General features: G+C 41.4%; 1 protein-coding gene across 2 annotated transcripts in view; it reads right to left on the bottom strand.

Annotated features, from left to right (window-relative positions):
- Positions 1-11,438: 11,438 nt before the first annotated feature.
- Positions 11,439-27,960, bottom strand: part of ARHGAP29 (Rho GTPase activating protein 29) — a 94,714-nt gene continuing 78,192 nt past the window's right edge. Inside the window, exons 13-24 of one of the 2 annotated variants that reach the window (XM_074961297.1) lie at positions 27,510-27,700; positions 24,238-24,404; positions 23,440-23,568; positions 23,162-23,260; positions 21,503-21,666; positions 21,020-21,208; positions 20,710-20,847; positions 18,335-18,567; positions 16,032-16,338; positions 15,759-15,867; positions 15,182-15,301; positions 11,439-13,896 (exon numbers count right to left, since the gene is read on the bottom strand). In XM_074961297.1, the coding sequence (XP_074817398.1) occupies positions 12,989-13,896; positions 15,182-15,301; positions 15,759-15,867; positions 16,032-16,338; positions 18,335-18,567; positions 20,710-20,847; positions 21,020-21,208; positions 21,503-21,666; positions 23,162-23,260; positions 23,440-23,568; positions 24,238-24,404; positions 27,510-27,700 (2,754 nt within the window). In that variant the 3' untranslated portion in view covers positions 11,439-12,988. The remainder of the gene's footprint in view (positions 13,897-15,181; positions 15,302-15,758; positions 15,868-16,031; positions 16,339-18,334; positions 18,568-20,709; positions 20,848-21,019; positions 21,209-21,502; positions 21,667-23,161; positions 23,261-23,439; positions 23,569-24,237; positions 24,405-27,509; positions 27,701-27,960) is intronic. The other variant, XM_074961298.1, reaches the window with a different exon arrangement.

Here is a 27,960-nt window from a genome sequence, read left to right as displayed (position 1 = left end):
CTCCAGGGTAGGGCCAGAAATGAGGGGTTCAGGGTGGGGGAGGGGTGAGGGCTCCAGCTGGGGGTGTGGGCTCTGGGGTGGGGCCAGGGATGGAGGGAGTTTGGGTGTGGGAAGGGGCTCAGGGCTGGGGAGGGGGTTGGGGTGCAGGCTCTGGGAGGGAGTTTGGGTGCGGGAGGGGGCTTGGAGGGAGTTTGGGTGCAGCAGGGGGTGCAGGCTCTGGGAGGGAATTTGGGTGTGGAAGGAGGCTCCAGGCTGGGGTGCAGGAGTTTTGGGGTGCAGGCTCTGGGTGGTGTTTACCTCAGGGGGCTCCCCAGGAGCTGCAACATGTCCCTCGACTCCTAGGCAGAGGCACAGCCAGGCGTCTCTGCACACTGCCTCCGCCCGTGTGTGCTGCCCCCGCCCCACTCCAATTTTCTGCAGTTCCCAGCCAATGCGAGCTGTGGAGCCGGCACTTGGGGCAGGATGGTGGCAGAGCATGGAGACCCCATGGCCATCCCTCCACCTAAGACCCGAGGGACATGCTGCCACTTCCGGGGAGCCGCACGGAGCCAGGTAGAGAGCCTGCCAGCCCCGTGCCAACTGGACTTTTACAGCCCAGTCAGCAGTGCTGACTGGAGCCACTAGGGTCTCTTTTCAGCCGGGCATTCCAGTTGAAAACCGGATACCTGGAAACCGTAGGTTCTGTCCATAGGCATGCTCCTGCATGCCTTGCTGACTCATTAGGTGTAGTCCCTGACTTTTTCTATGAGTTCATTGTACAACTGATGACCCTTGATGGACCATCCAACAGGCTAGGCCATGCTGATGCCAGTTTATCTGCGGGTGTCACCCAGAAACACAGCACAAGTTTTGAAATGCAGATATAACATACATATCTATAACTTACAATACAAATGTGATACAAACATAAACAAGATCATCATACTTGGCAAATCATAACATTTTCACTGATGCCTTGACATATCTGGCACAATTCATTGCAATTTTACAATATTGGTATTAATATTAATATAAAATGTCTCAATTCCATACAGCGTCACACCCACACCCAGCAGAGGCAGCTCAGTAGGGTGGGAATTAGGCATGCCTTGTCTAGCTCCCCCAGCCGCATGGGAAAGCTTCTCCACAGGCCTTCTGCAACAACTGTGGACAGGAATTCAAGACGGTGTTTATGCCTATACACACCACCTGGCAATGGCCCCTTCGCAGTCTCCCACACATAGTAGTCCTCTTCCTGGCTCCATTAGCGGGACTGGCACATAGGACAATTACATTCATCCTGGGAGATCTAGGTATTTTTGCCACTGTATTCTGAATCTCATTGAGATTTCCAGCAGCAGGAATAATCCTGGGGAATAGAAGGGTCAGTAATGGGGTTATCCAGACCCTGCTTAGAAATTTAATTTGCTAGTTAGACTTGCTGACGGTAGTAGGGAAAGAGTCATAATACAAGCGTTCCTTATCTGGGGAGGGACTCATTAACAAGGGACAAGCTAATGAGCATGTGGAAATTCCCAAAGGAATCCCTTATTAAGACAGCAACAAACCACTGAATTATTCATTTGACAGTGTTAAGAATCTGCTAATGCTGTAAAATTAAAAGAAGAATTTAAAGGGACCTTTCCTCTTTGCCTAAAACAAACTATTAAAGTTCCCTTTATGACATTAATACTTGAAGTAATTTTGGCACAGAAAACAAAAGAGGGAAGATCACAATCAGCTATTAAGTCACATTTCAACAATGGCTCCAGTTTTTCTGAAGATGAAGGAGAGTATATTTTTGCATCCAAAAGCAGCATCATTAGTGAAGGCTTTACCAAAGGAAAGAACCTCAATTTCCTATTTTAAAAAAAATGAATAGTTTTAAAGATGTGGGTGCTAGATTGCCTTGAACTTGGCCTATTTAGAGTATTATAGTTACACAGGCTGAGATTAAGACTCCTGCACAGGAAAAATTCTTAGTGATATAAGGACTAGGTGGAGAAATGAGATGAGACACAGACCTAGATTCTGCAGCCGGACAACTTTAGTTTAGAATAACCCAGGGTATCCCCTTAGTATTCCTTCCTCCTGCATGGAGGTTTGGCGAGACCTACAGAAAGGAGAGAATTGTAAGTTTTCAGATACAGGCCCTATTTGGTCAAATAGGGCAAAACACTATAATAAAATCATGGATAAAGAAGTCAGGGTCAGAAGTATGCAAACTTCTAATGAGATTAGTTTTGCTCTGTCTTCAGTTTTAAAGGCAGAATGCGAGCCAGAAAGATCAGTGTAGACTTGAAATCGTTGTATTAATGAGCAATCTGAATAGTCAGCTTCCAATAGCTGGTAGTAGAAGAAATACAATTCTCCAGCATGTTAAAGCTTGAATTGTTGAATTTTTTTTTGTATGGGGGGAACAATTACAAATGGGTAATTCAGTTTTTTATTAAAAGGTAGTGCAAATTTGCATCTATTACTATTTATAATGGTACTTAGCTCCCTCCTGATCCTCACGCACACACAGGATGTGAGCTAGGTACATTGCATGTGTTCATTTGTGCTTTGTTAATTTTGCTTTTACAGGAAGTGATCTCCCTTCCAGGAGTCTGGGCAAAAGGGCCAAGAAAAATAAAATAGTTCTATCACAAGAGGATTAGCGAAGCGTGGGAAGTCTCTTCCAAGGTTCCTGCTTATAGGAAAATTAAAAAACCCTGCTCTTGCTCAGTTTTCTTCGCTGGGCTATTACAGAGTAGAAGAATTATTTTTACATCCTAGAAAGAAAACCCTGTCCCTTATTGGCTGAAGACAGTCATATGATGAGTCATGACATTTCTATATTTCATCTGAGATCTGCAGTACTATGTCTAGAAAAGAGTTAAGGATGTTGTGTATAAGAAATAGTGCATCTCAACTGGCTCCTGAGCAGTAAGCAATGGCTTATCTCATCCTGGAACCAGGTAGTAAAGCCACTTTTTCAGTGGTTAGTAAGGGATCCCTTATAAAACATTACACTATCAATGACTCCACATTATCAAGGGCTGACCAGTATTTATCTAAGCAATACAGAAACAACTGTAAGTTTAAAGAATATCTACAGCATGCTCAACTCTGCTTTAGGAATGTGAGCAAGAGAATATCCATTGCAGATTTCTTCCCCTCCATTTGCTTAGCAACAGTTTACTTGTTCACTAGTTCTGAGAAATTCCTATTCCCCCCACCCCTCCAAATTGTTCTTGTACATGATCACCACCCTTTAGAACTTTAAACAGCAAACTGCCTGAAGTGCCAGAAATTCCCCTCTAGATGCATGTTTGACAAGACAGATGCGGGGAAAGAAAGGATCTTTTGCCACTATGTAAAAATCTAATCAGTCCATACAGCTGTCACCACTTTTTCTGAGCTCTAGCTGTCTGATAAAGTGGCGTAAGTCTCATCTTTTTCTACTACAACCTAATTGTCTTGTGGGAATTTTGTAGGCTCTGTAGATAAATCAGATCCTCCTAATGTTCAGGCCTAGTAACTTGGAGATTCAATTGTCCATAAAGGACATTAAATATAAATTGACATATTGGATGGATGTGTACTCTCAAAACTCAGTTCTGTTGCCATATTACCCTTGCTAAGGATTCCAGACAGGTTCACTTTATACCTCAGTTTTGTTTCCATTGTGCCCCCATGTTTCTCAGGTCTGACATTCAATGCTTTCCAGAAATACCTGTAAGATAAGGGTCAGTTTGTCCTCTCTGTCAGCCTTTCAATTCCTCACGGATCATCACTCTCTACCTTTATCTCTTCCTGTCCCTACCTCTAGAGGCCACACAATATGGCTGGAGAGCCACTGTCTCTCTGGAGGCTGATGAAGTCCACTCTCCATCCTACTCTTCCCTCTAGATTTTAAAGTTACTAACAACGTAATCCAGCAACAAGCTCACTGAAGAATACAGTATATCAGGCTGACAGGAAGCTGACTGCAGTGCTGTTGTGGCCGCATCGGTCCCAGGGTACTAGAGAGACAAGGTGGGTGAGGTAATTTCTTTTATTGAATCAACCCCACCCTCATTCCAACCCCTTCCCCAAAGTCCCCGCCCCAGCCTTGCCTCTTCCCCGCCTCCTCCCTCACCCCCAGCATGCTGCCAAACAGCTGTTTGGCGGCGGGCAGGGGAAGCGCTGGGAGGTAGGTGGAGGAGCAGGGACACAGCACGCTCAGGGTGGGGGAGAAGAGGGAGTGGGGAGCTTGGCTGCCAGTGGGTGCAGAGCACCCACAAATTTTTCCCCATATGTGCTCAGCCCCAGAGCACCCACGGAGTCGGCACCTATGGCTAACAGAGCTCTAAGGAAGTGGACTGTTATCTGTGTTCTGACTCAGAGCTCCACAGAAGTGCATTCAAGTAGCTCAGTGGTAAGTTGCGTTCTACTCTATTTAGTTTATTAAATAAAAGCTACATAGTGGGCCTAGATGGCTCATCCCAAGTCTCAAGAACAACTCAGTCCCGACTAGTGTCTGCCCAGTGGTCTAGAGCCAAAAGCAGTGCTCCACAAAACGAACAAGTACCGCATAGCTCCAGATCGCCACGAGTTGGGACGCACAAGCATTGCAGCAGCAGCTGCTCATGTCAGCCTCTGGCTCGCCACAGGCACCGCCACAACCTACTCCACTGCCTCAGCCTTGTGCCTGCTGTTCAAATGCTCCAGGTGAAGCATTTCTTGCTGAGTAAGGACCGAGAGCAGAGTGCTCCTCCAGAAAGGAGAAAAGGACTTAGAAATGGGGAGTCTGGCCTTTTAACTGGGCTCCCAAGGCTTTTCACAATCTTGCACAAGCTGTTGCATCATGGAGTTTTGCCAGGAACCATGGCACTGTCTAACTGCAACAGTGTGTGGATGCAGGGCAAAACCACAACCCAACAGCATGGCTACCGTTGCTGACACACTGGACCATCAGTGCTTACACTGGTGCTATCCCAGCAGCTCAGTGCCATAGTGTAGGTGTAGCTCAATAGTGCCTACATCTGCTCTATTTCAGAAATGACAAGTCATTGATATCTGACAGCCATTCAGGGATTTCTACCATCAGTTTGATGGTCCTGGTTCAGCTTCAGTTGGATAGATGTTCAGATTACAACTGGGCACTCTTGCTGTAGACTCAGCAAAGAGATGAGGGGTGGAACAAGGCCTGGAGACAGAGGTCCATTCAGGCCAGGGTGAGATACATTGGTGATACAGAGTGGGGGAGCTTGCATGGCTTCTGCCTTGTGCTACACCTGTTCTGCGGATAAGCAGAGGACAGTCTCCAAGGCCATCAGCAATCCACTACTTCACACATTCAAACAAACAAACATTAAACTTTGTAACCAAAAGTCAGTTGTTCTGAGAAAGGAGGCACTGGTTGCTACTGCATGCCTGCACAGAGGGCTGTATCTGAATAACGGATTAAACTGTAATCACCCTAATTAGATAATACCATCACATTGGAAGGTGGGGTGAATTTGCTTTCCAGTTCCCTTGCCTAGGCTGTGCCTGTGACCTACTTCTGCTCTGTGTGAAGGTTGGGATTTGTGAGAACAAACATGAAATGTTTTTGTGGAGCATTTCAATACACACCGGGATTGGCAAACTCAAACTGATAGCACCTATAGTTTGAATACAGGTTCTTCGCTAGCCCCACTACAGTCAGCATCTTATCACTAAGGATTTCCAAACCGTCCTTAATTGTTGCTAGTAAATGAGATATTCCGCTTAAAGTAAATATCAGACTATAATAATAAGTGCATATAACGTAAATGCATATTTGAAGATAGACCTTGTGCTATTCTTATCAGGGATGACGTAAAGCTCTCTCTGAATTGTGTGTATATACACATGTTCACACAATACATGCATGAGTTTCGGGTGGCCTCGTGACTTATAAATTACAAAGCCACAATTGAGTTATGCTGGTCATCCTGAGTCCCAGTTAAACCTTTACACCATCCCACCCTATCACGTATTCCGGACATGCTGCAATTTTAACAGAGAAGCTATTTTTAAAATGGCAGCGTATTACTGGGATATTTTTATTCCTTCAGTTTGCACAAGGAAATTTCCGTAAGTGTCATGAGTCCAATCAATTTAGGAGAGAGCCCTCCAGCAAATCTAGGGAAGACAAGAGTTCACATCCCTGCTGTTTTTAAGATAAGCACAAGCAGGAAAAAAAAAATAGAAAAAATAAAGTGTGTGTGGCACAATCTCATGCTAGTACTGTAGTTAATACACCCCTCTGTGTGGTAGTGGAACAAAGGCGGCCAGTGTTCTACACCGTCTCAGAGACAAAGCCACTTTTTTCTAGCTTCCATACAATTAGTTACTATATGTCTTGTCTTGCAGGCATAGAGGTCAGGACCCCTGCCCCCTTCTAGCCCCATATGGACCCACATTTTAATAAGTGCTTGCACATTTTGCTGAGCTAAGCTGTATACATACAAAGCTATGTACACATGCCAATTCCCTATATACACATGCTCACTGGGGCTCGGGCTTCCAACAGAGTTTAAGGGAGTTAGGTGCCCCAGCAACTCCTTTTAAATTCCTTTGAGAATCCGAGCCAGTCTGGAGGTTTTGCAGCACAGGTGAGATGAGCACACAGAAACTTGTCCTTTTTTGCCCCTACATCAAACCAAGCACATCTTAAATTAACATTATATGGGAGACGTGAAGGTTAAGGGTAGAGAACTGATAGACAAAGGCTATTTTCACTTTCACAGAAAAAGACCTCTAACAACTTAATAACAAGCCTACCTAGGAGCCATTTTCCCTGTGTCTGTGGCTGGGCAGATGCCTCAGTGCAGCATGACCCTACATCATCCAGAAGGAACCTCCCTTCTTCTGAAGCAATTCATTTCAGACGTGCAAGTACGAGCAGAAAAATCTTTTGAGTTTTAAAAATTTTCTTGAATACTAGGAATGTGTTCTCTTCTAACCCCGGGGAGCTGGACTTTAGATACTATTTGTTCATCTCTGTAAAACAAAGGGCATCAAGGCAGTATGGGCTTCAACTCAGATCTGTCCTGATGTTCTGATCAATTTTCAGAAAGAGCAAATTATAATCCATTCCTCTCCCTTGAGTCACAGCAGGTCCGTAAGGTACTGTCCAACACTATAGATAAACATTTAAAAATCAAGATGTCTACATATCATAGATCACTGCCCCAAAGGGCATTTAAATGGACAACACACAGATGGAGGATGGGATGCAACACAAAGCAAGTGATGGAGCGGTGATGTATCTTGTTGGTTTCATAAGTTCCTTGAATTTTGTATCGTTCATTTCATCTTTTTCAATTTTGGAGGGGTTTATGTATTTTGTGACCACTTCCTTTGGGGTAGGGCTGGGGTGTTTTTTTTAGGCCTTGAAGCAGCACGTAGAGAGAGACTTAAAGGAGAAGGGGGTGGAGTTGTGGCGGGCTGGATCAGAGAGGGCATTACAGGGATTTGAAGCCAGGTGGAAGTAAACATGGAGAAGAGAGAGAGAGAAGGAAATGAAGGAAGGGGAAGGGGGAGCAGAGAAGTTCATGACAGCTATATTGTGCACATTGTTTCTGATATAACAATGTGAAGAGATCATTGATACGAAATCAGTAAAGAGAAGGAGGAAAGGGCCAAGGAAACCGCCTTCTAATGACAGAAGTCTAAGAATCAAAGAGCAATCAGAGTACTACTGAATCCACTGCACGTCACAACAAGGACAAACTTAGCACCACAAACCGATTCCTCCTGCAGCGTGTACCCGGAGAGTTGGGCAATATAGAGGATCCGTATATGGACGGGGCACATACTTGTAGAACAAGTCCAAAGCATACTTGATGCACACATAGTGAATCTGTTCTTTGCTTATGGCCAAAGCCTGATTTTACACAAGAATACTCTCATTCAGGCCAGTTGTGTTTTGTGTGAGGAAAGCAAGCAGGATTTGCCCACGCTATTTAACACTGTTGACCTTTGATGCCTTTGAATGGCGAGGACTGTTCCTCTCTCTTTTAGAGTCGCAAACATTAAGATTTTTCCAGATTCCTTTGTATCACCGTCATAGAAATGGATTCCCAAAGCAACATTTGCACCTAGAAATGAACCTTTGTAAAGTAACAAGTTGCCCTCTACAGCCTCCTCCTGGGAGTTGTACTGATACCACCCACTTTGATTTTGTTGTTTTCATTTTTGTGTAAATAGCAGCATATCATTAATAGACAACACTCAAAAAGCTTTTGCAATTGAACCCTAAATTGGTTTGCTCCAGTTTCCCTACCACACTCGGAGCGCTTTACAGAGCATGTGAAGTCAGCATTCAAATGGACTCAATTAGGCCTTTGCCAGAGTACAGAAACTAAAGAATTCATGGATTTGCAAGAAAAAGCAAGGATTTAACTAGTAACAATAAAAGCCTGGAAAAGTCACCAACTTACCTCACATACGAAGAGGCATGGAGAGCATTGCCCTGCTAGAGGAAATTAAAAGGTTTCTGAAGGGATGTTTAGCATGGCTGGAAAGGAATGCATCTCTTAGGAGCAGTTAGCACTTGCAAAATAACACAGCTCAGTTGTAAGGAGATTGTTTTAATCCCCAGCTTGATGTGGAACAACTCAGTCTGAGAGTGTAAGCGCCGTTACATGAAAAACAAACATATGATGTACACCGTGCACATACTATGGAGCCTGCACAAGAAAGTTGATCCTTCCTTGAGAATTGTCTTGTGACCTGAACAAATACTACATTTGAAACAAGGGCTTCAGGACTACAGCTCCAGTAGCATTAGGGACCCCTGCAAAAACAAAGCATTGTCATGACTAATTAGGTCAGAAAGTTATGGAAATCAGCACTCTACCAAAGCTCCAGCAGGACTGGGTAAATGTAGTATAACTAGAGAGAACGTAATTACCATGCAAATCAGGCACATGGAAAACAGCTTGCCAAAGGGCTTGCCCACAGGATATCAACACTTTGACTGACTCCAAGCACTATTGCACTTGGAAAGCTTATGGTAATATCACAAAGGCAGTTCAGTCATTATAAGCTCTTAATTGCGTTGAATATTGTCTAAATGTGAGTTCCCTATACTATGAGATTTGCATTAAAACAAAGAAATTATCTATAAAATTAGCATCTCCAGTTAAAAACAAAGCCAAAATCTTCTCTTCAAGGTTTGTAAGAGGTAATGTGGTCTAGGGCAGGGTCTCAATCTATTCAGGGTGGTGACCCCTTATTTGAAGTCAATATTTGTCATAATTCCCCACCCCATTATATTTGTAAAAAAAGTAAAATGTATCAGTGCTAACAACGATCAGCCTAAAGAACGAATGGGTGTGTGTGTCCTGAGAAGTTGACAGAGAATACTGGAGCTTGAAGGGTGAGGGTGTGCAGAAAGTGAGAATTTGTTTGCACCTCATAATCCCTTTTTTTGATGTGACCCCCTTTGGGGTCATGACCCACTCAAGAAACACTGGTCTAGGGGACTGAGAGTCAGGAGAACTGGGCTCTGTTTTTGACTCTGTCACTAGCTTGCTGCATGACCTTGGGGAGGTCACTTTACCTCTGTGCATCTATTTCCCCACCCACCCTCTGTCTTGCCTGTTTAGATGAGAAGCTTGTTAGGGCAGGGACTTTCTAGCACAACTGAGCTCCCATCTCAGTTGGGCTTCCTAAACACTACTATTACGCAAACAGCAGGTAATATGGTAATGGCAGATTATATTTTTTTAACCAGATGAAACCTAGCATACAAGATCTTTTTTTAATTACACAAAAGGGGGGAAAAGATTTTCAAGTAACTTTAAAAAAAAAGGTGAACTAGTTTGTTTGTTGTCTTTTCATAAATACAGGGGTTAAAATGTGAACAGAAATTAGTCTCAATACTTTAAAACCAAATTTAAATGACAATTTTATTTTTAAAAAGCAAAGAATTTACACTAATAACTGTAAATAATGCAGTTTTATATTACAGCTTTGTGTTAGCATAGTCTTGCAAAATGGTCACAAAAATCTTTCCCACAAGATTGAGCAGTTATACCGACAAACTCACCCTGCATTCCTTACACTGGCTGCCGAGAAAGTGGCAGATTTCATTAAAAAGCCATTTCTTGGCAAGAAGGTACCTGAGTTCAGATCTTCATAAGTCTCCTGCTGTTGATTAGCTGGACTCTGACATTGGCTTCCTTTTGGGAGGGTCTACCATCGCATGGGGGTTAGCAGGTGACTGAACCTTTGTTGTAGTAGCTTCTAAAGTGTATAACTTACTCCCACGGGATATGTGCTGCAGGGTTACCAGGAGCATGAGTCAGCGCAGAATTTGGGCGGACTCTTCACTTTCTGGCAATATGGAGGATATAGAGAAATAGTTCTCCATATTTTGTCAGGAAGAAATAGAACTAACGCACTTGGAGTGGAAACTGTACCTAGCATTCATCAGTTATGCTGTGGGAGCCCAATACATTTCTTAAACACCATGCTTTTTTTTTTTTTTTTTTTTGGGAAACTAGACAGCCCTGTATTGTGGCTAGCTAACTAGAGGAGGGAACAGGAATGGCTTTCCCTTGTTTATTGCTGGACACAGCTACAGTTCAGGATTTAGTACATTAGTGAGCACACAACTTACATGAATCTGTTCTCTTGTACACAGAGTCAACCACATCCTCACATACCGAAAGACCCTAATTTCTCCCCATTTGAAACACCATCTGAAGCAGCTTGGCCAATAGAGTAAGTGGAACACAGATCAAGGGATCACTCTTTCAGGAGGAGACTGGCCTTGCCCAGTCAGTTTTTCAATAAATCTAAGAGGTTCACCATTTTCAGCTATCTGCTGTGCATCTATCAGTGAAATTGTACTCCTTTCCTGCACCATCAGTTCTATACTCTCCCCTACTCCAAAATCCATCTGTCCCCAGGCCCTGTTCCAATCTCTCCTCGTCTCTAGGAGTCCCCCTTTCACACCTCATGGAAGTTCCTCTGAGTTGCTTCCCCATTAGTCAACTTTTCCTAATAGCAGCAGTGGGCCTAGCAAGCACAGGGCCCTTTTGCATGGCTGACAGCGTGAATCTACAACGGTGGTGGGCTGGTTGATTAGTTAGAGAATAAGTCTTAGGTTTTTGAGGCTGGGGGAATGGGGAGAGGAAATGGTGTTTTCCTCACACCCATGAATTCCTAATGGGTTGATTGGGGAGTTCTCACAGAAGCTACTGTGCAGTATAGTGGGCTCCCCCATGGTACAGCAACTGCCTGAGTGAGCAGCAGCCAGGCTAGTTTCAGAGAGGGCTAAAGTCATTTTAGACAAGGAGAGCGGGCATTAATTTTTAAGCCATGTTGTCCCTCCACATAGACTCCTAAGCACCACTCTAACAGCACACTGTATAGAGCTGGCCTGAGGGTTTTTTTGGGGGGCGGGGGGGAGATGATTCTTTGGAACAGCCCTCCACCCCAAAGGCATGACTCATTTTATGTGAGATGTGGGTGTGGATATTTAGGACCCCCACCAAGCTTCCTGCTGCAGAAATGAATGTTAGCTGCTTATTCCTTCCAGCCCTCCTGACCAGTGTTTTATCAGCACTATCCTCTCATTAGCTTTATGCCATGTCCACCACTTTGCCCGTAGTCTTTTCAAGAATACCTACTATTTTTACCCACTGATCAAGCTTATTTCTTCTTCTCTTGAAGTGGAACCAGTTCTCACATCTCAAGAAGAAATCTTCAACCTCTCCTAACTTGCCATTTTTGACCTGCCTACCGCTGCCAGACAGGTTCTCACACAAATTGCTCTACTGCCTTTTAAGCCACTTGCTCAAATGAAAGAAATAATTCTGGACATCTCAGAACTGCCCAGAGGCAGAACTGTTTTGCAAATGCACAAGTCATACTTCCATGGGAAACTGGAAGTTCAGCTTTGTGAATCTAACATTTCTGTTCCCTAAACTAAGTTCAGAGTATAGCCACTGACTGCAGTGTCAGGGTTTACGTTTGTTTTGTTTTCAGGAAGGGAAGTTTGATGAGACCTTTAGTTTCTTAAAGCAGGAACAAAAATGACCCCTTTTTCAAACTGAAACATGAAAGTATTTCAGTACAGATGTATTAATACTAAACCCTAGCAAAGACCAAGAGTCTGTATTTTAATAATTCAGAAGAAAGCAAGATATTACAGAATCCATGGAGTCAGCAAAATGTTAACAAGTTAATATATTTTTTAAGCAAATATAGCAGTGTACATATAAAACATTTAATACAAAGTGAAAAACCATTAGATGCACCTACTAATGCTGATTTATAATTTTATTTTTTTTGGTTATTTTCACCTATTTCACCATATCTCAAAACTATACTCTTCATTTCAGATACATTAGGCAAGAAGTGAAATTGATCTACAGCAAGGGAAATCACTGGCTATTTTGTAACTGGGAATGACAGCACCACTGCAACAGGTAGTCACCCGAAAGTCATCTGAACTAGCTAGGTGGTGTGTATTTTTGATCCACTCACTAAAGTTATACTACCTCTAACTGGATATGAAGTCATTTCTGGTTTTCACTACTACAGCTCAGTAAGTGCATCTTTCTGTACAAATAACATTAAAGTGACAACACTGAAAACTGGCAACAAATGAACATATTGGCATAAAATATACATATATAATACACAATTATAGGCCATGTTGGCCAGTATGTAATCTATTCAGGAGCAAAGCTTTAATTGCAAAGACTGGAAAACTGAACAGAAGCTTTTACAGAGCAAAGCACAAGCTTTGGTTTATGCTATAAATAATTCATTTCACCCAGGAAATTGAAGCTCAGTGTCTTACCAAGTGCACCTTCTATTAGCTCCATCTACATTGGGAATACATTTAAATAGACCTTTATGGAAATTTACTAAATTAAAAAAATTCAACTTCATTTTTCCTTCACAGTTTCCTCCCCCACTTTTAAAATGCTGTGTTGTGTGTATATATATTCCTAATATGGCACAAAAGTGGGATCCTCAAGAAATATTTGCTGCCCTATACAAAATGAGCTTCCCTGTGTTCTAATTCTTGCACACGTTTTGGTCTTAGTCTCTTATAGGCGGGCTTCAGGTCTACGGGATGAAGGTCCTCGGAGCTCATTTTTTGTTGATTTGCATGCTGTCCAGGAGCACCTGATACAAGTGCAGAGTTCCTTATCAGTTTCACAGCGTTATCTTGGGCAAGAACAGAGCAAGCACTGGCTGCTGCACAAGCATTAGGAACAGAACCCTCCTCATTTTGCTTAGCTTTGTTATTAGAAGGAGGTTTATAAAAAGTTCCTGGTGGTGGCTGCAAAGTTCTTGGTGGTCTGAAAGCACCAAGAGGATTAGAATCTGGACCATTCCCTTCTGTTGTCACCCTCGCAGATCTGACAGGTACAGTGTATGGCTTATTGGGAAGTATGGCATTCACGGAATTGTTACCAACAATGTAGGATGAAGATAAGGCACATGCACTCCCACTCTCATGTGCTCGGTTCTCCTGGGGTATATTGGTCATAATCATTGCTGTCCTTGGAGTTATATCATATTGTTTATACTGCTTGTCCCAAGTTTTCCTCAGAGTCTGTGTGTCATAACAAGAAAGTCTGCAACAGGCATTAACAGAAGGAAGTGCCTTAGTCTCTGAAACCTCTTCAATGGTAGGACTCCTGCCAAGCTTTTCTGGACTTAAAACTCCTACATTTCCTGAGTTTCTCTCATTCAAAACACACGGAGGAAGCATTCGATCTACAGGTAAGCTCACAGGACGAATAACTGGCTTTGTCCTTGGAGACCGTAACTGAACTTTGGTTATTTGGCGACTAGGTTTTATAGGTAGCAAATTATTGACTTTACAGCCATCTTCAGCTAGAGAGAGAGACAGTTCATTGTCTTTGTCTGAAACTGGCATCACAGTATTGCCTAGAGGGAACACAAATGAGTTTTACTTTGTCATTTTCACTCGATAACACTTCACAGATTCAGTGTAACTTTGACCATTTGGGCTTATTAATATACCCAACTGCATGATAGCTGAAGAAAAGGAAATAAGTTTGTTTAGAGTTTTGTAACCTCAAAATTGAGGCAACAAGTCACTATAGAAGCCATTAGTGCCGCTAAGGAGTTAGACTGCAATTCCACAAGTGTTTTTTAAACCAATCCCAACACACTGAGTTACCAAGCCCCTCTCCACCAAAACAACAGTTGAAATAGCATTTCCTAGAAGTTGTATGTTTCCCCTTCTCCAGTCCATTGGACTCAAAGTACAAGAATTTGATGGAATCAAGTATGAAGTGTTATGGAAACTATACATACATTTTAAAGAGAGACTGAGGTGGTTGTGCAGTTCCAAGTACTCACCAACTTAACCCCCCTCCCCCATAAAGAAAGCAATAAATCTGGATTAAAACGTGTATTTTTAGGGTTTATACTTTATGGCCTATTCAGAAGAATAAGGGATTTTGCCTCATCATGCTGGATAACACTAACTAATCCTGCTGGACCACTGTTTCATTGCATTATTTATTAACTAATAAGCCTATTTCTTTTGAAGGTACCAAATAAAAATCCAGTACAGATAAAACAAATACTGGACTACTGCATCTGATCTAAGTCATGAAGACAGTCCTGGTAAAGTGTGTCTTTTTCATAATGTAAGCCACAAAAGGCAATGGATGCTGCAGGGAAAAAATTCCACAGCAAGGAGTTGCGAAGTGTTTGACAAGAGTGAGCTTTGAGCACCCCACACTTCTCTACTCATTTTTGGGACAGTCTTCCTAGACGGGGCCATACAAGCTTGTATAATACACACATGGAATCTGGAGAGGGGTGATGGACTGTTCCAGGCCTGGGCTTTAATCAGCCAAATTTATGGTGGGGCACTTAGTTTTGCCCTCCGTTAAACTCTTAGCCTAACCTAGATTTAGGCAGACGTTGAAAGACGTATTGCCCAAGGAGACATTTAGCTTCTCTAGACAACAACTGTAAGTATATTTTCCGCTGGAGTGCCATCCTCTCCTCCATTGTTCCCAAATTTTAATTTAGTTATTTGCTACTATAAAAAGGGCTGTGTGTTGCCAGCACTAGGCAAATAGTTATTATACCTATGTACAAACCTATTATTGTTTTTGCATAAAAACTATTTGGCACAAGGCAGACCTGCAAAAAATGTTCTTTGAAAAATGGTTATGTAATTAAAGCAGCTAACCTAGCTCTTTTGGAGTAGGAATATTAATATCCAGAACTGTGGTAGCTGGGGGTTCTGATGGAGAACTCCTCTGGCCAAAGTCATCCTGTTTAGTTCCAGAGAGTGGCAGTGAGATACGTTCTAGGGAAGAATAGAAAAGCAGCTGTCAAATGCATCTTTGCGGCTGGGTCCCATAACCTTTGCTGAAATCACCTATATAAATACAACAATCCAAAGACTGTACAACAGCCTATTAAAATTTAGCCTAACATACTGAAGAGTTGTTGCCTTTTTTTTTTTTTTTTTTTTTTTTTAAAAACACACACACACACAAGGTATATGAAATTTGGCTCCATGAATACAAGCTTCTTCAGGGCCACCACAAGCATTTAGCCCTTCCTTCCTCTCTCTAACAAACATGAAGGGTACATCAGAACAGCGAATGCTAAGTAGCTTTGGGAGTTTAGCAGACTTTTCCCTTGTTTGCACTTAATTCACCTTCACAGAGTAAAAAGATTTATTTCATCCTAATGTATTTATGATTGGTATTTGTTCACATAGCAATATACTGCCCCAAGATTCATGAAGAGCCACTAACCCGTCACAGATGCATCTGATCTCTCTCTTTTGTTCTTGCTGTCATCTAGTTGCTCAAATGATGAAGCCATTTCTGAAGCTTTACTCTCACTTGGAATTAGCAGGATGCCCTGTCAATAGAAATCAGATCAGAAGTGAATGCAGACTGAAGAACAATATATCTCAGACTAAAATATTAAAAGATTTCAGAGCAAGGCATGCAACATTCCAAAATGTAGCTCAATCCCACACCCTTCAACATGGTATCAATTCTAGTTTCACAACAGTTACTCACTTCCTTTACAGCAATAAATGACTTCCTTTGCTGCTGTGGCTCTCTCTCTTCTGTTGACGAAGCAGTTTTAAACGGAGCAGCATTTTCTTCAGACTGAACTGCAGTTGAGAGTGGCTGCAGTGAAACATCAAAGATCTTTTCATAGTAAGTTACGAGCAGCTCCACCACCCGAGCTTGATATGGATAGTCCACAAGCGAAGACAGAGAAACCGCGGCGTCTGTCTGACGCGGTCTGATTAGAGTTGGGCCAAATATTATGCCAAGATTGCTAGCTGACATTTTATTTTCATCAGATTGTTCAGTCACTCTGTATAAAAGCAAATGTGTCAGGTTATAAAGGGTTTTTACTTCTTCGGAAATAATACTAGAGATATTCTATTTTTTCAGTAACTATGTTGAAAAGAACTACAAAGCCCACACATGGGCTGGCTGCTCTTACCTACAACCAGGAAGGCAGTATTCAGCATGAAAGGTCTTTTCCAATTCAGCTTATGAAAAGTACATTAGAAGTGACTTGTGCCAGATACCATTAATCAGGATGTGGGAGGAGACATCCAACACATATTATACTTTTTGTAAGATTTGTTTTAGCTTTGCAGTTCACCTTTAAGATGTCAATCAGTATCATTCTGGGCACACAGTACTGTGCACTCCTATTGATGAATACATACAATGTGATTCTTAAACTTAAAGGTGGACTTAAGTGTACATGTAACTTCTTAAAAATGTTTCCAAGGCCAAACTTTTCAGCAGTTTGATCTGTTTGATCAAATAATAAGTTTGATCTGATTCTCAAGGGTACTGAGCACCCTTGGCTCCTATTTATTTCAGTGATATTTGTGGGTACTCAGCAGCTCTGATAAATCAGGCAATAAGTCTGACTTTCCCTTGGTTATCGTGAAGCTGTGGCCAGAGAGCTCCTACACAAAACTGTTATCTAACAGCATGCACCAGTTTAACAACCAGCCCTATCATGTAACCTAACTACGTATCAGCCTTACCATAGGAGCCTTGAGCTGATGCTGAGGATGGGAAAGCAAAGTTGGAAAATGGTTATTAAAAATGTACAAGGTAGTTCTGCAAAGTTCTGCGTTTTTTTAAAAAATATGCATTAAAAAAAAAGATCCTGATTCACCCACTGTATCCAAGCCATGTTCCCAGGTAGCGAAGTGGTAGCTGCAGGGAGTCAGTTGTAGCTCCATGATTCAGAGCCACCTGACCCCTGTGCCCATAGAGAATTGGTGTAGTGGAGCTCTGCTCCACCATTCCCCCTCCTCAGAATGTATTATATGCTGGGGTGGGAGAGACAATGGAGTCCCCTCCAACTGCTATATACAGGCAAAGAGTTTCCCTGCACAGGAAGAATTCTCCACTGACCATCTCCAGCTGCTCTAAGGCTTACAGGATTGCAAAGTGGCTCCTAGTCATTTAAAAGTATATACATTTTGCAACTCTACATCACCACTTGATGTTAACCTGACCCTCCTTTCCTCTCCCCCACTCCCCACAGTTCACCTCCATGCTCTAGTTACATTCTGTGGTAGCTAGGACCTTACAGAACAGTGTAGAATGACAGAACAGGAGGTGGTTGGCCATAGCTGCAGGGAACCAAAAAATGAAGATGCGCAGGTTTAGTGTTCCCGATATGTTGAATGCCCAAACAGCAGTATTGGTAAGGAAGCAGCTTTCAGCACATCAGGTTAGGAAAAGAAAAAACCCACTGTTGGCTGACAACAGGGATGGGACAACCAAACGCTGGTCTCAATAAACAAAATATAAATTTATGTCTTGCCTGCTGGTCAAGACACCAACCTGCCTCTGAAGGGCCAGTCAGTCATTACATTCAGGCGCATCCAAATGCAGACCTGCCTCTTTCCAGAGGAAGATTAGCAATTCAGAAGAAATGGAAGATTCATCTTTTGTTTTTTGCCGGCCACTTTGCCAAAATTTCTTCTCTGGCAACAGCATGTGGCTACATACATAAACCCTCTGTTTGAGGTGCAGCGTGGGGTACAATTGCTATTCAGGAGAAAAAAAAAAATCAGGAGGCCAGTTCTCATTTGCAGGCAACACACCCAGAAAGTCTACATTCAGGTCAGAGCAGTGGTTTATCCTTAAGGAACACAAACTAATCTTGAAAATAAATGAAGCTACATGCACAAATGAAACCCCGTAATTTTCAGGACAGACATCCAAAACTGTGGGCACATTACCTTAAAAAAAAGTTTCTTAGCCTGCAGTACATAACACTGCTTATTTTTCAAAACAACATTTGCAGGTTACCTTTAAGGTCTGTCTCTCACCTATGAAGATGTCCTACAAGGTATTGAAGAGTGTTATAGTTTGGTATAGGCAGCTGTTTGAGGAGATCTTTCATTTTAATGATTATTCTGTTCAGTTCAATACAAACTGACTGTCTTTTCTTTGATCTGGGGCTAGTCTGTTTCATGACCAGTTCCTCATTAACATTCTGACTCTCTTTCGCAAGTCCAATGAATTCGTTGTAAAGCCGAAACAAAATCAAAGGTTCTGGGAGCTAAGGGAATAAGAATATGTTAGAAATATATTCATGTCTACATTTTACCTTGTCTATTTCCTTCCTGTCTACTACCAACTGCTGTCTAGTCTAGAGCCTTTCCTTTCCTGGAAGGGTTATTTAATTATTGCTCTTAGAATTCTCATCACCAATTTAGCAAATAGAGGCCTGGATTAAAAAACAAAACATTCCTATCAAAATACCATGGCGTGCTAGTAAACAACAGCTTCAAATAATTAATATTCATGGTAAAGAGGCACATATTACATCAACAGTGACTGTTACGGAGTAGCATATTATTGTAACATTGCACATGTGTGCAGACACACACTAAGACACTGAAGTAGTACAATATCTTATATTATACCACATATTGCTGCTAAATTTGGACCATAATTGTTACAAAAACAATTTTAACATAGCTTTCTAACATTTCTATTGTTTTTGTTCTTTTTAAAATTCCAATGAAAATGTTCTCCAATTAAATATTCCCTTGCTTTGCGTTGCAGTAGTTCATGAGAATCTGAAGAGAGTCTCAAAAGGACAACAGCATAAAAAAGATTAAGTGACTTGGACTATTTTCATTGCCCATGCTCAGACACAAAATCGCAAAATTAAACAGATCTTTTAAAAATTAGTTTTAATCATCAGCAGTGTTAATAACAGGATTTAACTCAGGGTCTCTAAACAATGTTATAGCACTTTCTTTGAACTCTCACTAACATGGTGGGTACTGGAAGTACCATCAGTACCTTTAAGAATGTACCGCTCTTCCTTTGGACACCTACCCTCCTTTAAAATTTGGACAGGCTTCCTCTCACAATTTTATCATTGAATCTAAAAACTAACACTGATACCATGGCCATCTCCTGAATACACACTGTAACTGTGTGCTGGTTTATTGGTAGGATACACCATTTGCCAAGGACCAAGTTGAGAAGGCAAACCAGTTTTACCTGTGACCCCGAACAGATTTGAAGCAAAGTCTCCAGATATGAAAGGCTGGAACATTAACCCATTATTTCAACTGGCCTCACAAAATACAGCACTTCTGGGGGATTACTGTACTTCTTGGGTGGCTAAAGTCACTCTGCCTCACAATACACCTCAGGCATGTAATAATCCCCCAGAAATCCATAGCCAGTCAGATTTTACAGCCTAATTGTACTGAAATTAAACTTTAACACCACAAAGAATGCGCTTCAAGGTAAAAATGTTTTCCTAGAACTTGAAAGTGTTCTAATTACAGGTTTCTAGCACATGTATGTGTGTGTGTGTGTTTTCAGCACATAAGAATCATTCGTAACAGCCAGGCCTAGCTAGAACTATACTGAAAGGATTAGACACATGGGAAGTAACAAAACAGCAGGTAGTCATGTTACTTATTTTCAGATTTTCCTTTGAAGTGATTCTAGTTAAAATTTGGTCTTCGTATAGTGCCACAAGAAATCCTAATTTTAATGAACAGAGATTTTGACTATCTGTTAAAGTAGCAGTAAAAGGCTATGGTGGCATTTTGAAAAGCACCTAAGAAACTTAATGAGCACAAATCCCATTGGAAGCCATTGGGACGTGTGTTCCTAAGTCACTTAGGGACTTTTAAAGCTTTCAGATGGAATTTTCAAAACATCTTTCTTCCCCAAAGAAAATGGTCTAATCCTGCTGTATTGACCATTTTATGGAACGTGACACTCGTTTACAGGAGTTTAATCCAAACTTTTTGGTTAGACCTTTAATAAATGTGGCTGCCACTTAAGGGGCTGGATTGTCCTTTCACATGAACTTTCATGAATGTCAAAAAGGTGCATCATGCCCTCAAATTAATTTTAAAAACTAAACCTCACTAGAAAGTGGCTATAGGAAAAAAAAACTTCCACAAATGGCATCAATACTTATGTATACTTCCTTGAGTGGAAAAGCACAATATAGTATCAATTCTAATGATAGTTTCATTAATTCCATTGCTTAGCACCATGAAATCCAATTTGCAGAGTGAAAATACAGGATATTCTATTCAACAATTTTCTTCAAGAATTACAGGGCTACTGAAGGAAGCATTTTTCTCCACTCATGGAAGAAGAGGTTTGCTATAACAATAGTTTTGCTTTGCTGTCTGAACTCTAGAGTGGTCAGAGTACATACCTGGCGAAGGTATAATTTAAGGACGTTACTGATGTCATGTGCATAGAGCTCTGACAGTTCCACCAAGTCCTTTCCATTTTCAAAAGCTTGACAAAGCTTTTCAACTCTTGATTTGGCTCCATTCACACGATAGATACCCTGAAATGGGGAAAAATCAATCAAAAAACAAAACAAAGAAAAATTGTTCTTTTTGCTCTAACTGCAATTGTGAAACACAGATTTGAATTTGACAGTACAGTATTATCAGTTTAAACGATTTTTAGACAAGATTGTTAATATTTAATCTTTATAATGTTGAGTTAAGCTGTACCTTTACATTCAGGGCTCTGCTTTCAATTTCAGAGGTACATTTTTTGATGATGAAAGGGACGCCGTCAGGGACACTTTTAGCAGCTTGAGCAAATTCCACCCCAAACAAATGAAGTCTTCCATGCAGTTTTTTGTGCCCACACTGAATAGCTAAAGTCTCTAAACATTTCTTGTGGCAAGTGAGTGAGCACTACAAGAAATAAGGGACATAAAAATAATGTCATATATCTCAACATAATTGGACAGCACTAACGTTTCATATTTAGAGTTTGTTATCCCATATGTTGTCTAGAGGGCAAGTTTACAGTTCTGTAGGGCCTTGCTCTTTGGCTACATGTTAAGGCTAAAAGGTCACAACATTGTCTGAGAATTTGTAGCTTATTGCTACCAAAAGAATACGAGTGTTAAACTTCCCATTCATCTTCACATGAATGCCAACAATCAGCAGCTGTACAATATACTGCAGTGTTTTCCGACCTCTTACCTCCTCACATTCTGCCCCATGGAATACCACTAGGCTGTCACATTCTCTGCATTTAGATGGAGCCCTCAACTTTCGCAGCTTGTGTGTTAGAGCTGCCTTGGACAGAAGAGTATTTCTAAAAGGTCCTGGTGAACTGGCAATTTCAGACGTTAAATCATTTAAACCTTGAAACAGAATTTTGCTGTTATGATAGTTTCCAAAAATAACTGGTCAAACATACATTATGAGGATACAGCATAAGTTAAATTACTCCATAACCAGTAATCACCTTTGAGGAAATGACTATTACACCAAACCTGTGAAAGCAATACTACATTATATAGCCTGCATAATACATAGAAATTAATAGCTGAATAATCAGCCCTAATATAAACTTTAATCCATCATACACCAAACCCTCGCTAGAACGCGGGATTTGGGATCCATGTGCGGTACTGTGTTAACGCGGGAACTGCGTTAAAATGAAATGCAATTAAAAAGTAATTAAATTTGGGATCTGTGGCCACGACCGTGTTATATGCGAATTCACGCTATACAGACGTGCATTCTAGTGAGGGTCCGGTGTATTAGTAAATGGTCTCATATAGAGTTCAATTTTGTGCCCATGATCAACTATGGATTTAAATGATGGCATTTAGATTTCTAACTGATTACCCCTATCATTCAGGCAGCTAGCTGCGCAAGTTCCATCATATGTGCCCAAATAATTGTACATACAAAATCGGAAGCTGCCTTTACAGAATTTGGCCTATAATGGTTAAAATACTCTAGAAATCCTTTGACTAATGCTTCTTCACTGCCATAAATTTATTCAAATTTTATATGCAGACAAAAGAGAATATCAAAATACACAGACCTCTAAATAATTCTATTCCACTCCTATGACCCCAGAGGTAGTATTTTAGAGTTCTAGAAAAATTGTGCCATCACTGGTAATTCTTGTGATTTGTTATTTACTGTAACTAAGTTTTTATTCAAATTAATGTTGACAAACCTCAAAAACACAAAATCTTACTCATAATTTTGTGTTTTCAGGTTTTATGAAATATAAGAAAACAGTCTAGAAGCTCAAGTGGTATTTGGTTTTGTTTCTCCAATGCTGTCATTGTCAAAAAACTCCTCATGTCAATCTAACAGTATGTTTTTCACATTTAAGCTGGGGGATCAAACATGATGCTAAGCCAACTGGACTTAAAAAGAATAAAACCTCAGTTAACATCCTAAACATTTGGATCTTGCAGATAACTCTCTCTCCTTGTCTGGGTATTGTACCTGGCAATATAGAGAAGACCCAAATACTGGAGATCCAGCAGTGTAGCTCTTGCTGTGAGCACTAATGCTGAGAACCCATTGGCATCAGATGCGGAGATAACATGAGCTAAGGGTGATCAATGAAGCACTATCATTAGAAGTGTTCAAATGAAGATAGTACATTAATCTAAATATAGAGAGGACAATACTGCACTACTCCATAGAAATTAACTAGATGACCAAGGTGGTCCTTTTTGGCTGTGTATAAACAATTTTGTGAGCATGTCTACTGTAGATGGATTCAGTTTGATTTTGCACAGAGCAGCTGAAAACACAATCACCCTTAAGACCAACAAAAGCCTTCCACTAACTCACTAGAATGTAGGGTTCAGAAACATAGCACATTACCACAGTCTGAAGGAGAAGGTGGTTCCCTTTCATCAAGATCATCTGCAGATGACATAGTGCCAGTAGATGGTGTTCGGGGAAGCCTTCTCTTAAAATCCGCTATGGAAGAGAAGACATTTTCAGACTCTTGAAAATACAACCTGCCCAACTGCGTATTCTCAATATGGGCTCAATCTAACTTCCACTAAAATGAATCGGAATTCTTACATTGACAAAGTCTCTGGGTTAGGTTCAATGAGAGGATTTCAAATCCATGTATAATTGGGAATGAGCTGTACCTGGACTAGCAGATGGAGAATCCATGGATCGTGATTCACTGCTTCCTCCTGCACTTTCAGAGTCACTGCACATTCCTCCACTTTGGTTGCCAACTGACCACGATCTGAATGGTGGGAGTCCTCGCACTGCTTTAAAAAACAAAACACTAAGACCTAAACACAGCGTGTTGTGAATGCTCTTAACTGAGGGGATCTTCAAGCAGGGTTGTAGAAAAAGAGGAATATTACTGCAAGCTAAGCAAGCCAAGTTACATAAAAAATCTCCACTGAAAATAAAGTTGTTGCATGTATTCTTGAAAAAGTTTTACAGTATGTATAAAAACAAGTTTTAGAAACTTGCCATTAGTCATGTTTTAGTGACCAGCTGAAACCAAAGAGGTATTCTTTAAGCGTTAGATTAAAAAGCATCTTAAAATTGCCTGTTTTACTCTATTATTGAAACAAACATTTTAATACATAAATTTATCATGAGGATGTGCCGTGACTTGCATTTCACTCTTTTTGGCAATGAAACTAGATTGCTCAGCTAGTCAGTTTTACAACTGATTTATATGCACTAGCACACATGCCGTGTTTAGGATGCAAACAAAGCTTTATTTAAAATACAGCTTTTTTTTTTGTTAAATGCTATATTGTGGGCCTAAGTTACTTAGCAAAGCTCTTCTAAAAAAATGTTGGTACCTATTACCTATCATATGGTACATCCAATTACTGGCAATTGGACACATCATAGTCACACCTGCTTAAGATGACCTTTCTATTTAGAAATGGAAGCCTAATGAAATATGGAAAGCCTACCTTGGATATCTGTGCTGCTGGAAGACCTCTTCTCCCCAGGTTTTTGGGAACGACAGTAAGATGGGCTTCCAATATCTTCTAAAGACTGGGTGGGAAAGTCTCCTGAACACTGGGATAAGTTTCCATGTGATGCATGGGCACTGTTTGTTGGTTGTTTGCTAAAAGCCCTTTAAACAAAAAAAACCACTCATTGGAAAGGGGCCTGAATACAGTATTCAATTAAAAACTCCCAAGGCATTAAAATGCTTAATATTTTTACCGTTCACATCAATGGCAATCATGGCAAATATTTAGGGCCAACTATTGCTTGTCAATTACATCAGGGGAGTTGCACCTACGTAATAGAGCAGAATTTGGCTCTTGGTATTCACGTACCAGTAGTACTTCTCATACAATCAATCTTTGAAATGTCTCCATGAGGTGATTATTACCCCTACTTTGCAGATCGTGAAGTTACAGCAAAAGTTAACAGATTTGTCCAAGACTAGAGGAATTCAGTGGAGGATCTGAGATTAGACCTCAGCAGTTCCTGCCTCCTAGTCCTGTACTCCCCTTTAAGGCTTTGTCTACACTGGCAAGTGAACGACAAAAGTTTTGTCGTTCAGAGGTGTTACACCCCCCTGAAAGACAAAAGCTTTGTGAAGGAAAAGCGCCAGTGCGAACATCATTTTGTTGGCAGGAGCGCTCTCCTGCCGACAAAGCTACCGGTGCTCATTGGGGGTGAAAGATTTTTGTCACTGGGAGAGCTGTTTCTTGCCAACAAACAGTGGTTACACTGCGCGCCTTTTAGCTTTGAGCAGGGGGTTGGACTAGATGACCTCCTGAGGTCCCTTCCAACCCTGATATTCTATGATTCTATGACTTTAATAAGGATCAGAACAGTTAGACTATTTACTATATTTTTAGGAGTACATAAGAGACTTCACAGTGCTGCAGAAAAATTCTAGTCTGTGGTAAGTCTGCTCTCAAGATGCAAGGAAAGAAAGCAGTTAATCTAATTAGTCTAGAACACTGAAGCACCCTAAGGACAAAATGGCTTACTGGCCAGCTGTAGCCTTAGGAAAGCCTGCGCTTAATCAGCTCTCCTCTACCCAGGAGAAGGGAATTGTTTTGAAGCCTTCTTTACAAGAGAGCAGTTACAATAGAGTGTTTTGGTAAATACAATTCTGAAGAATAATTAAAAGTGACCATTTCAAGTGCACGAGGAATCACAAAGCCATGTGGAAAAAAGAGTAGCATGGTGTGGAAAAAAAGAATCAGCTGTGAAACACACAAACGCTAGGAGGTAAATATGCAGTGGTTTTGGAATGCCATTCCTACTGACTTTTTGGGTAGTTGCATAGCTAAAGCCCCTTAACTCTGAAAATTCACGAGTATGGGTCTAAATTAATGGAAGGCAGGACATTTACAGACAAGTGCTAAGAATCTCAGCCTTAACTTTGAATTTCCTGGTGTTGGCTGGTGCAAGTCGGACTCAAGCATTACCTTTCTGTATTTAGTTTCCCTTTTGAAACAGGATGACAACACTTTCATGTAGAACTGCGAAAACAGAGTTTGGAATGGCTATTTTTTGCTCTTAAATTGTGAAGTGCCACAATGACAATTTTACACTGAGTTTAAAAGACTGAAAGGCATTTAGCCTATTGACGTGCTCAGTTGAGATGCTGTTTTGAAGTCTTTCCACTAAAGCATGATACATAACCGGAATTTGAGGTGAAACAGTAAAAGTTCCCATAGTACCCAGAAAATGGTACTCGTTTGGGGTAAGTGTTCTAATACAGTTGTGATTAAGGCAGCCATCCCAAACTTATGCCAATAAAAGCTTTATGTCATTATTAACAATGCGTTATTACAGTAACATCTAGGCTACACCAGATCAGGGCACTATTATGCTAGAGGCTGGACAAACACACAGTACATTCCATTTATTAGTGATGCCGATATTAACTTAAATTTAATAGCAACATTTTGTCAGGAACCAATCCCATCTCATTGACTTTAACTGTTAATGGGATTTGGATATTGGCAACAGACATGTCACTTCCTAACAACTTTGGGGGGAGGAGGGAGCTCGGAGGAAAAGACAGGCCACAGCCACAGGCAGGTTTGTGGGGCTGCAGGGAAGGAAGTGCTGGGGCTGAATAGAAGCTTCCCTTGCATTCTCTAGGCTGTGTCCTGCCCTGGCACCAGTGGCTTGAGCCCAGCACGTCCCAGAACTTTTTCCCCTGGCTGCAGCAAACGTGCCTGCAATTGGGGACCCACCGGCCACACAGGAGATAATAGACTGGGGCACCTGCATCCCTCCCCAATGGGGGAACCCCTGCTGGAGTCCTGGAACTGTGGGCTCAGATGGGAGACTGCAGGCAGGGCAGCGGCAGAGAGTGGGACTGCAGCCTGGATGTCAGGGCACTGAGGGCCAGTGGAGGTGCACAGTACCTCTCCCTGCACTCTCTAAGCTGCGTCTTGCCCTGGGGACCCAGGTTCTGCACATCCCAGTACTTCCTTGGCTGCAACCCTGCAGGCAGGTTTGCAGGGCTGCAGCCATGGAAAGAAGTCCTGGGGCATACCAAGCACTGGCCACAGGCAGATCTGCAGGACTGCAGCCACAGAAGGCACGTCCCACTGCTTCCCTCCCTGGCTGCAGCCCTGCAAACCTGCCTACCGCTTAGTAGCTATTTCCAGATAATGGCAGCTTTTTGCTGGGAACCGAGAGGTTGCTAATAAGCGGAATCTACTGTACCCCAGAAATACTCCATGCAACAAAATGCTTGAAAACCTAAGACAATAGACAACCATGAGGATGTGGTGGCAGCAAAAGCTGCACAACCCATGTACTTCTGATACCTTCTCTCACTTCCACCTTCCAAGGTTGCTACACTAAACTCACGTTCACTCCTGTTACAGCATGTCTTACAAACTACACAAACAGTTCAAGATCAAGATCTTTCATATTACTAAATAGCTACACCTAGACATTAGCAAGTTGATTCTAGTGATTGAATCAAAACAATTTATCTATGTTCTCTCTAGTCCTACTATAAATAAAGGGGAAAATACAACACTCGGCTGGGGATTTTAGTTATAGCATTGACGTACTAATTTAACATAGTTACTGGATAATTCAGAGGGGCGTAAGTCACAACTCATGGTAAAATGGCAAGTTCTATTATACTCTTGAATGAATTTTGTTTCAATGCTAGGTGCATCCTTCTGTAAACATTTTCCTCACATTTAATTTCAAGTAAACAAGTGTCATTAATATTAGCTCTCACCCATCAACCTGGGAACTCTGAATTTCAAAAGAACCTGATTCAATGGGAATGTCTTCTTTCGGCAAGCTTTTCACAAACTCCGAATACTGCTGTCCTGGGTCATAGAGCTTGGCGTTCTCACAGAGTGTCTGACAGTTAACTGGAAGAGATACAACCTGTGCATGCTGCATTTGGAACAGGTTAACTGTTGCCTGTTATGAAATAAAGATTAAAATAAAGTTTGGGGCATTTAAAAACATTTACGAGACAGTTTATATGTAATCCGCCCCTAAGTTAACTTTTATTAGGGGGAAAAAATCATTAACCCACTTTATTGAGGACTCAAACGAGCTTGCCAACTCTATCATTATAAATATTTTCTAATACTGGACTAGTCAGAGAAAACCCTATGCTCTGAGTGTCCCTAAACCCCTGACTGCCAGAAGCTGCGACTGGACAACAGGTGAGGATC

The sequence above is a fragment of the Natator depressus genome, chromosome 8, assembly GCF_965152275.1.
Source record: "Natator depressus isolate rNatDep1 chromosome 8, rNatDep2.hap1, whole genome shotgun sequence".
NCBI classification, from domain to species: Eukaryota; Metazoa; Chordata; order Testudines; family Cheloniidae; genus Natator; species Natator depressus.
Note: the sequence above shows the minus strand (reverse complement) of the source record. Positions and strands in the feature narration are given on the sequence as shown.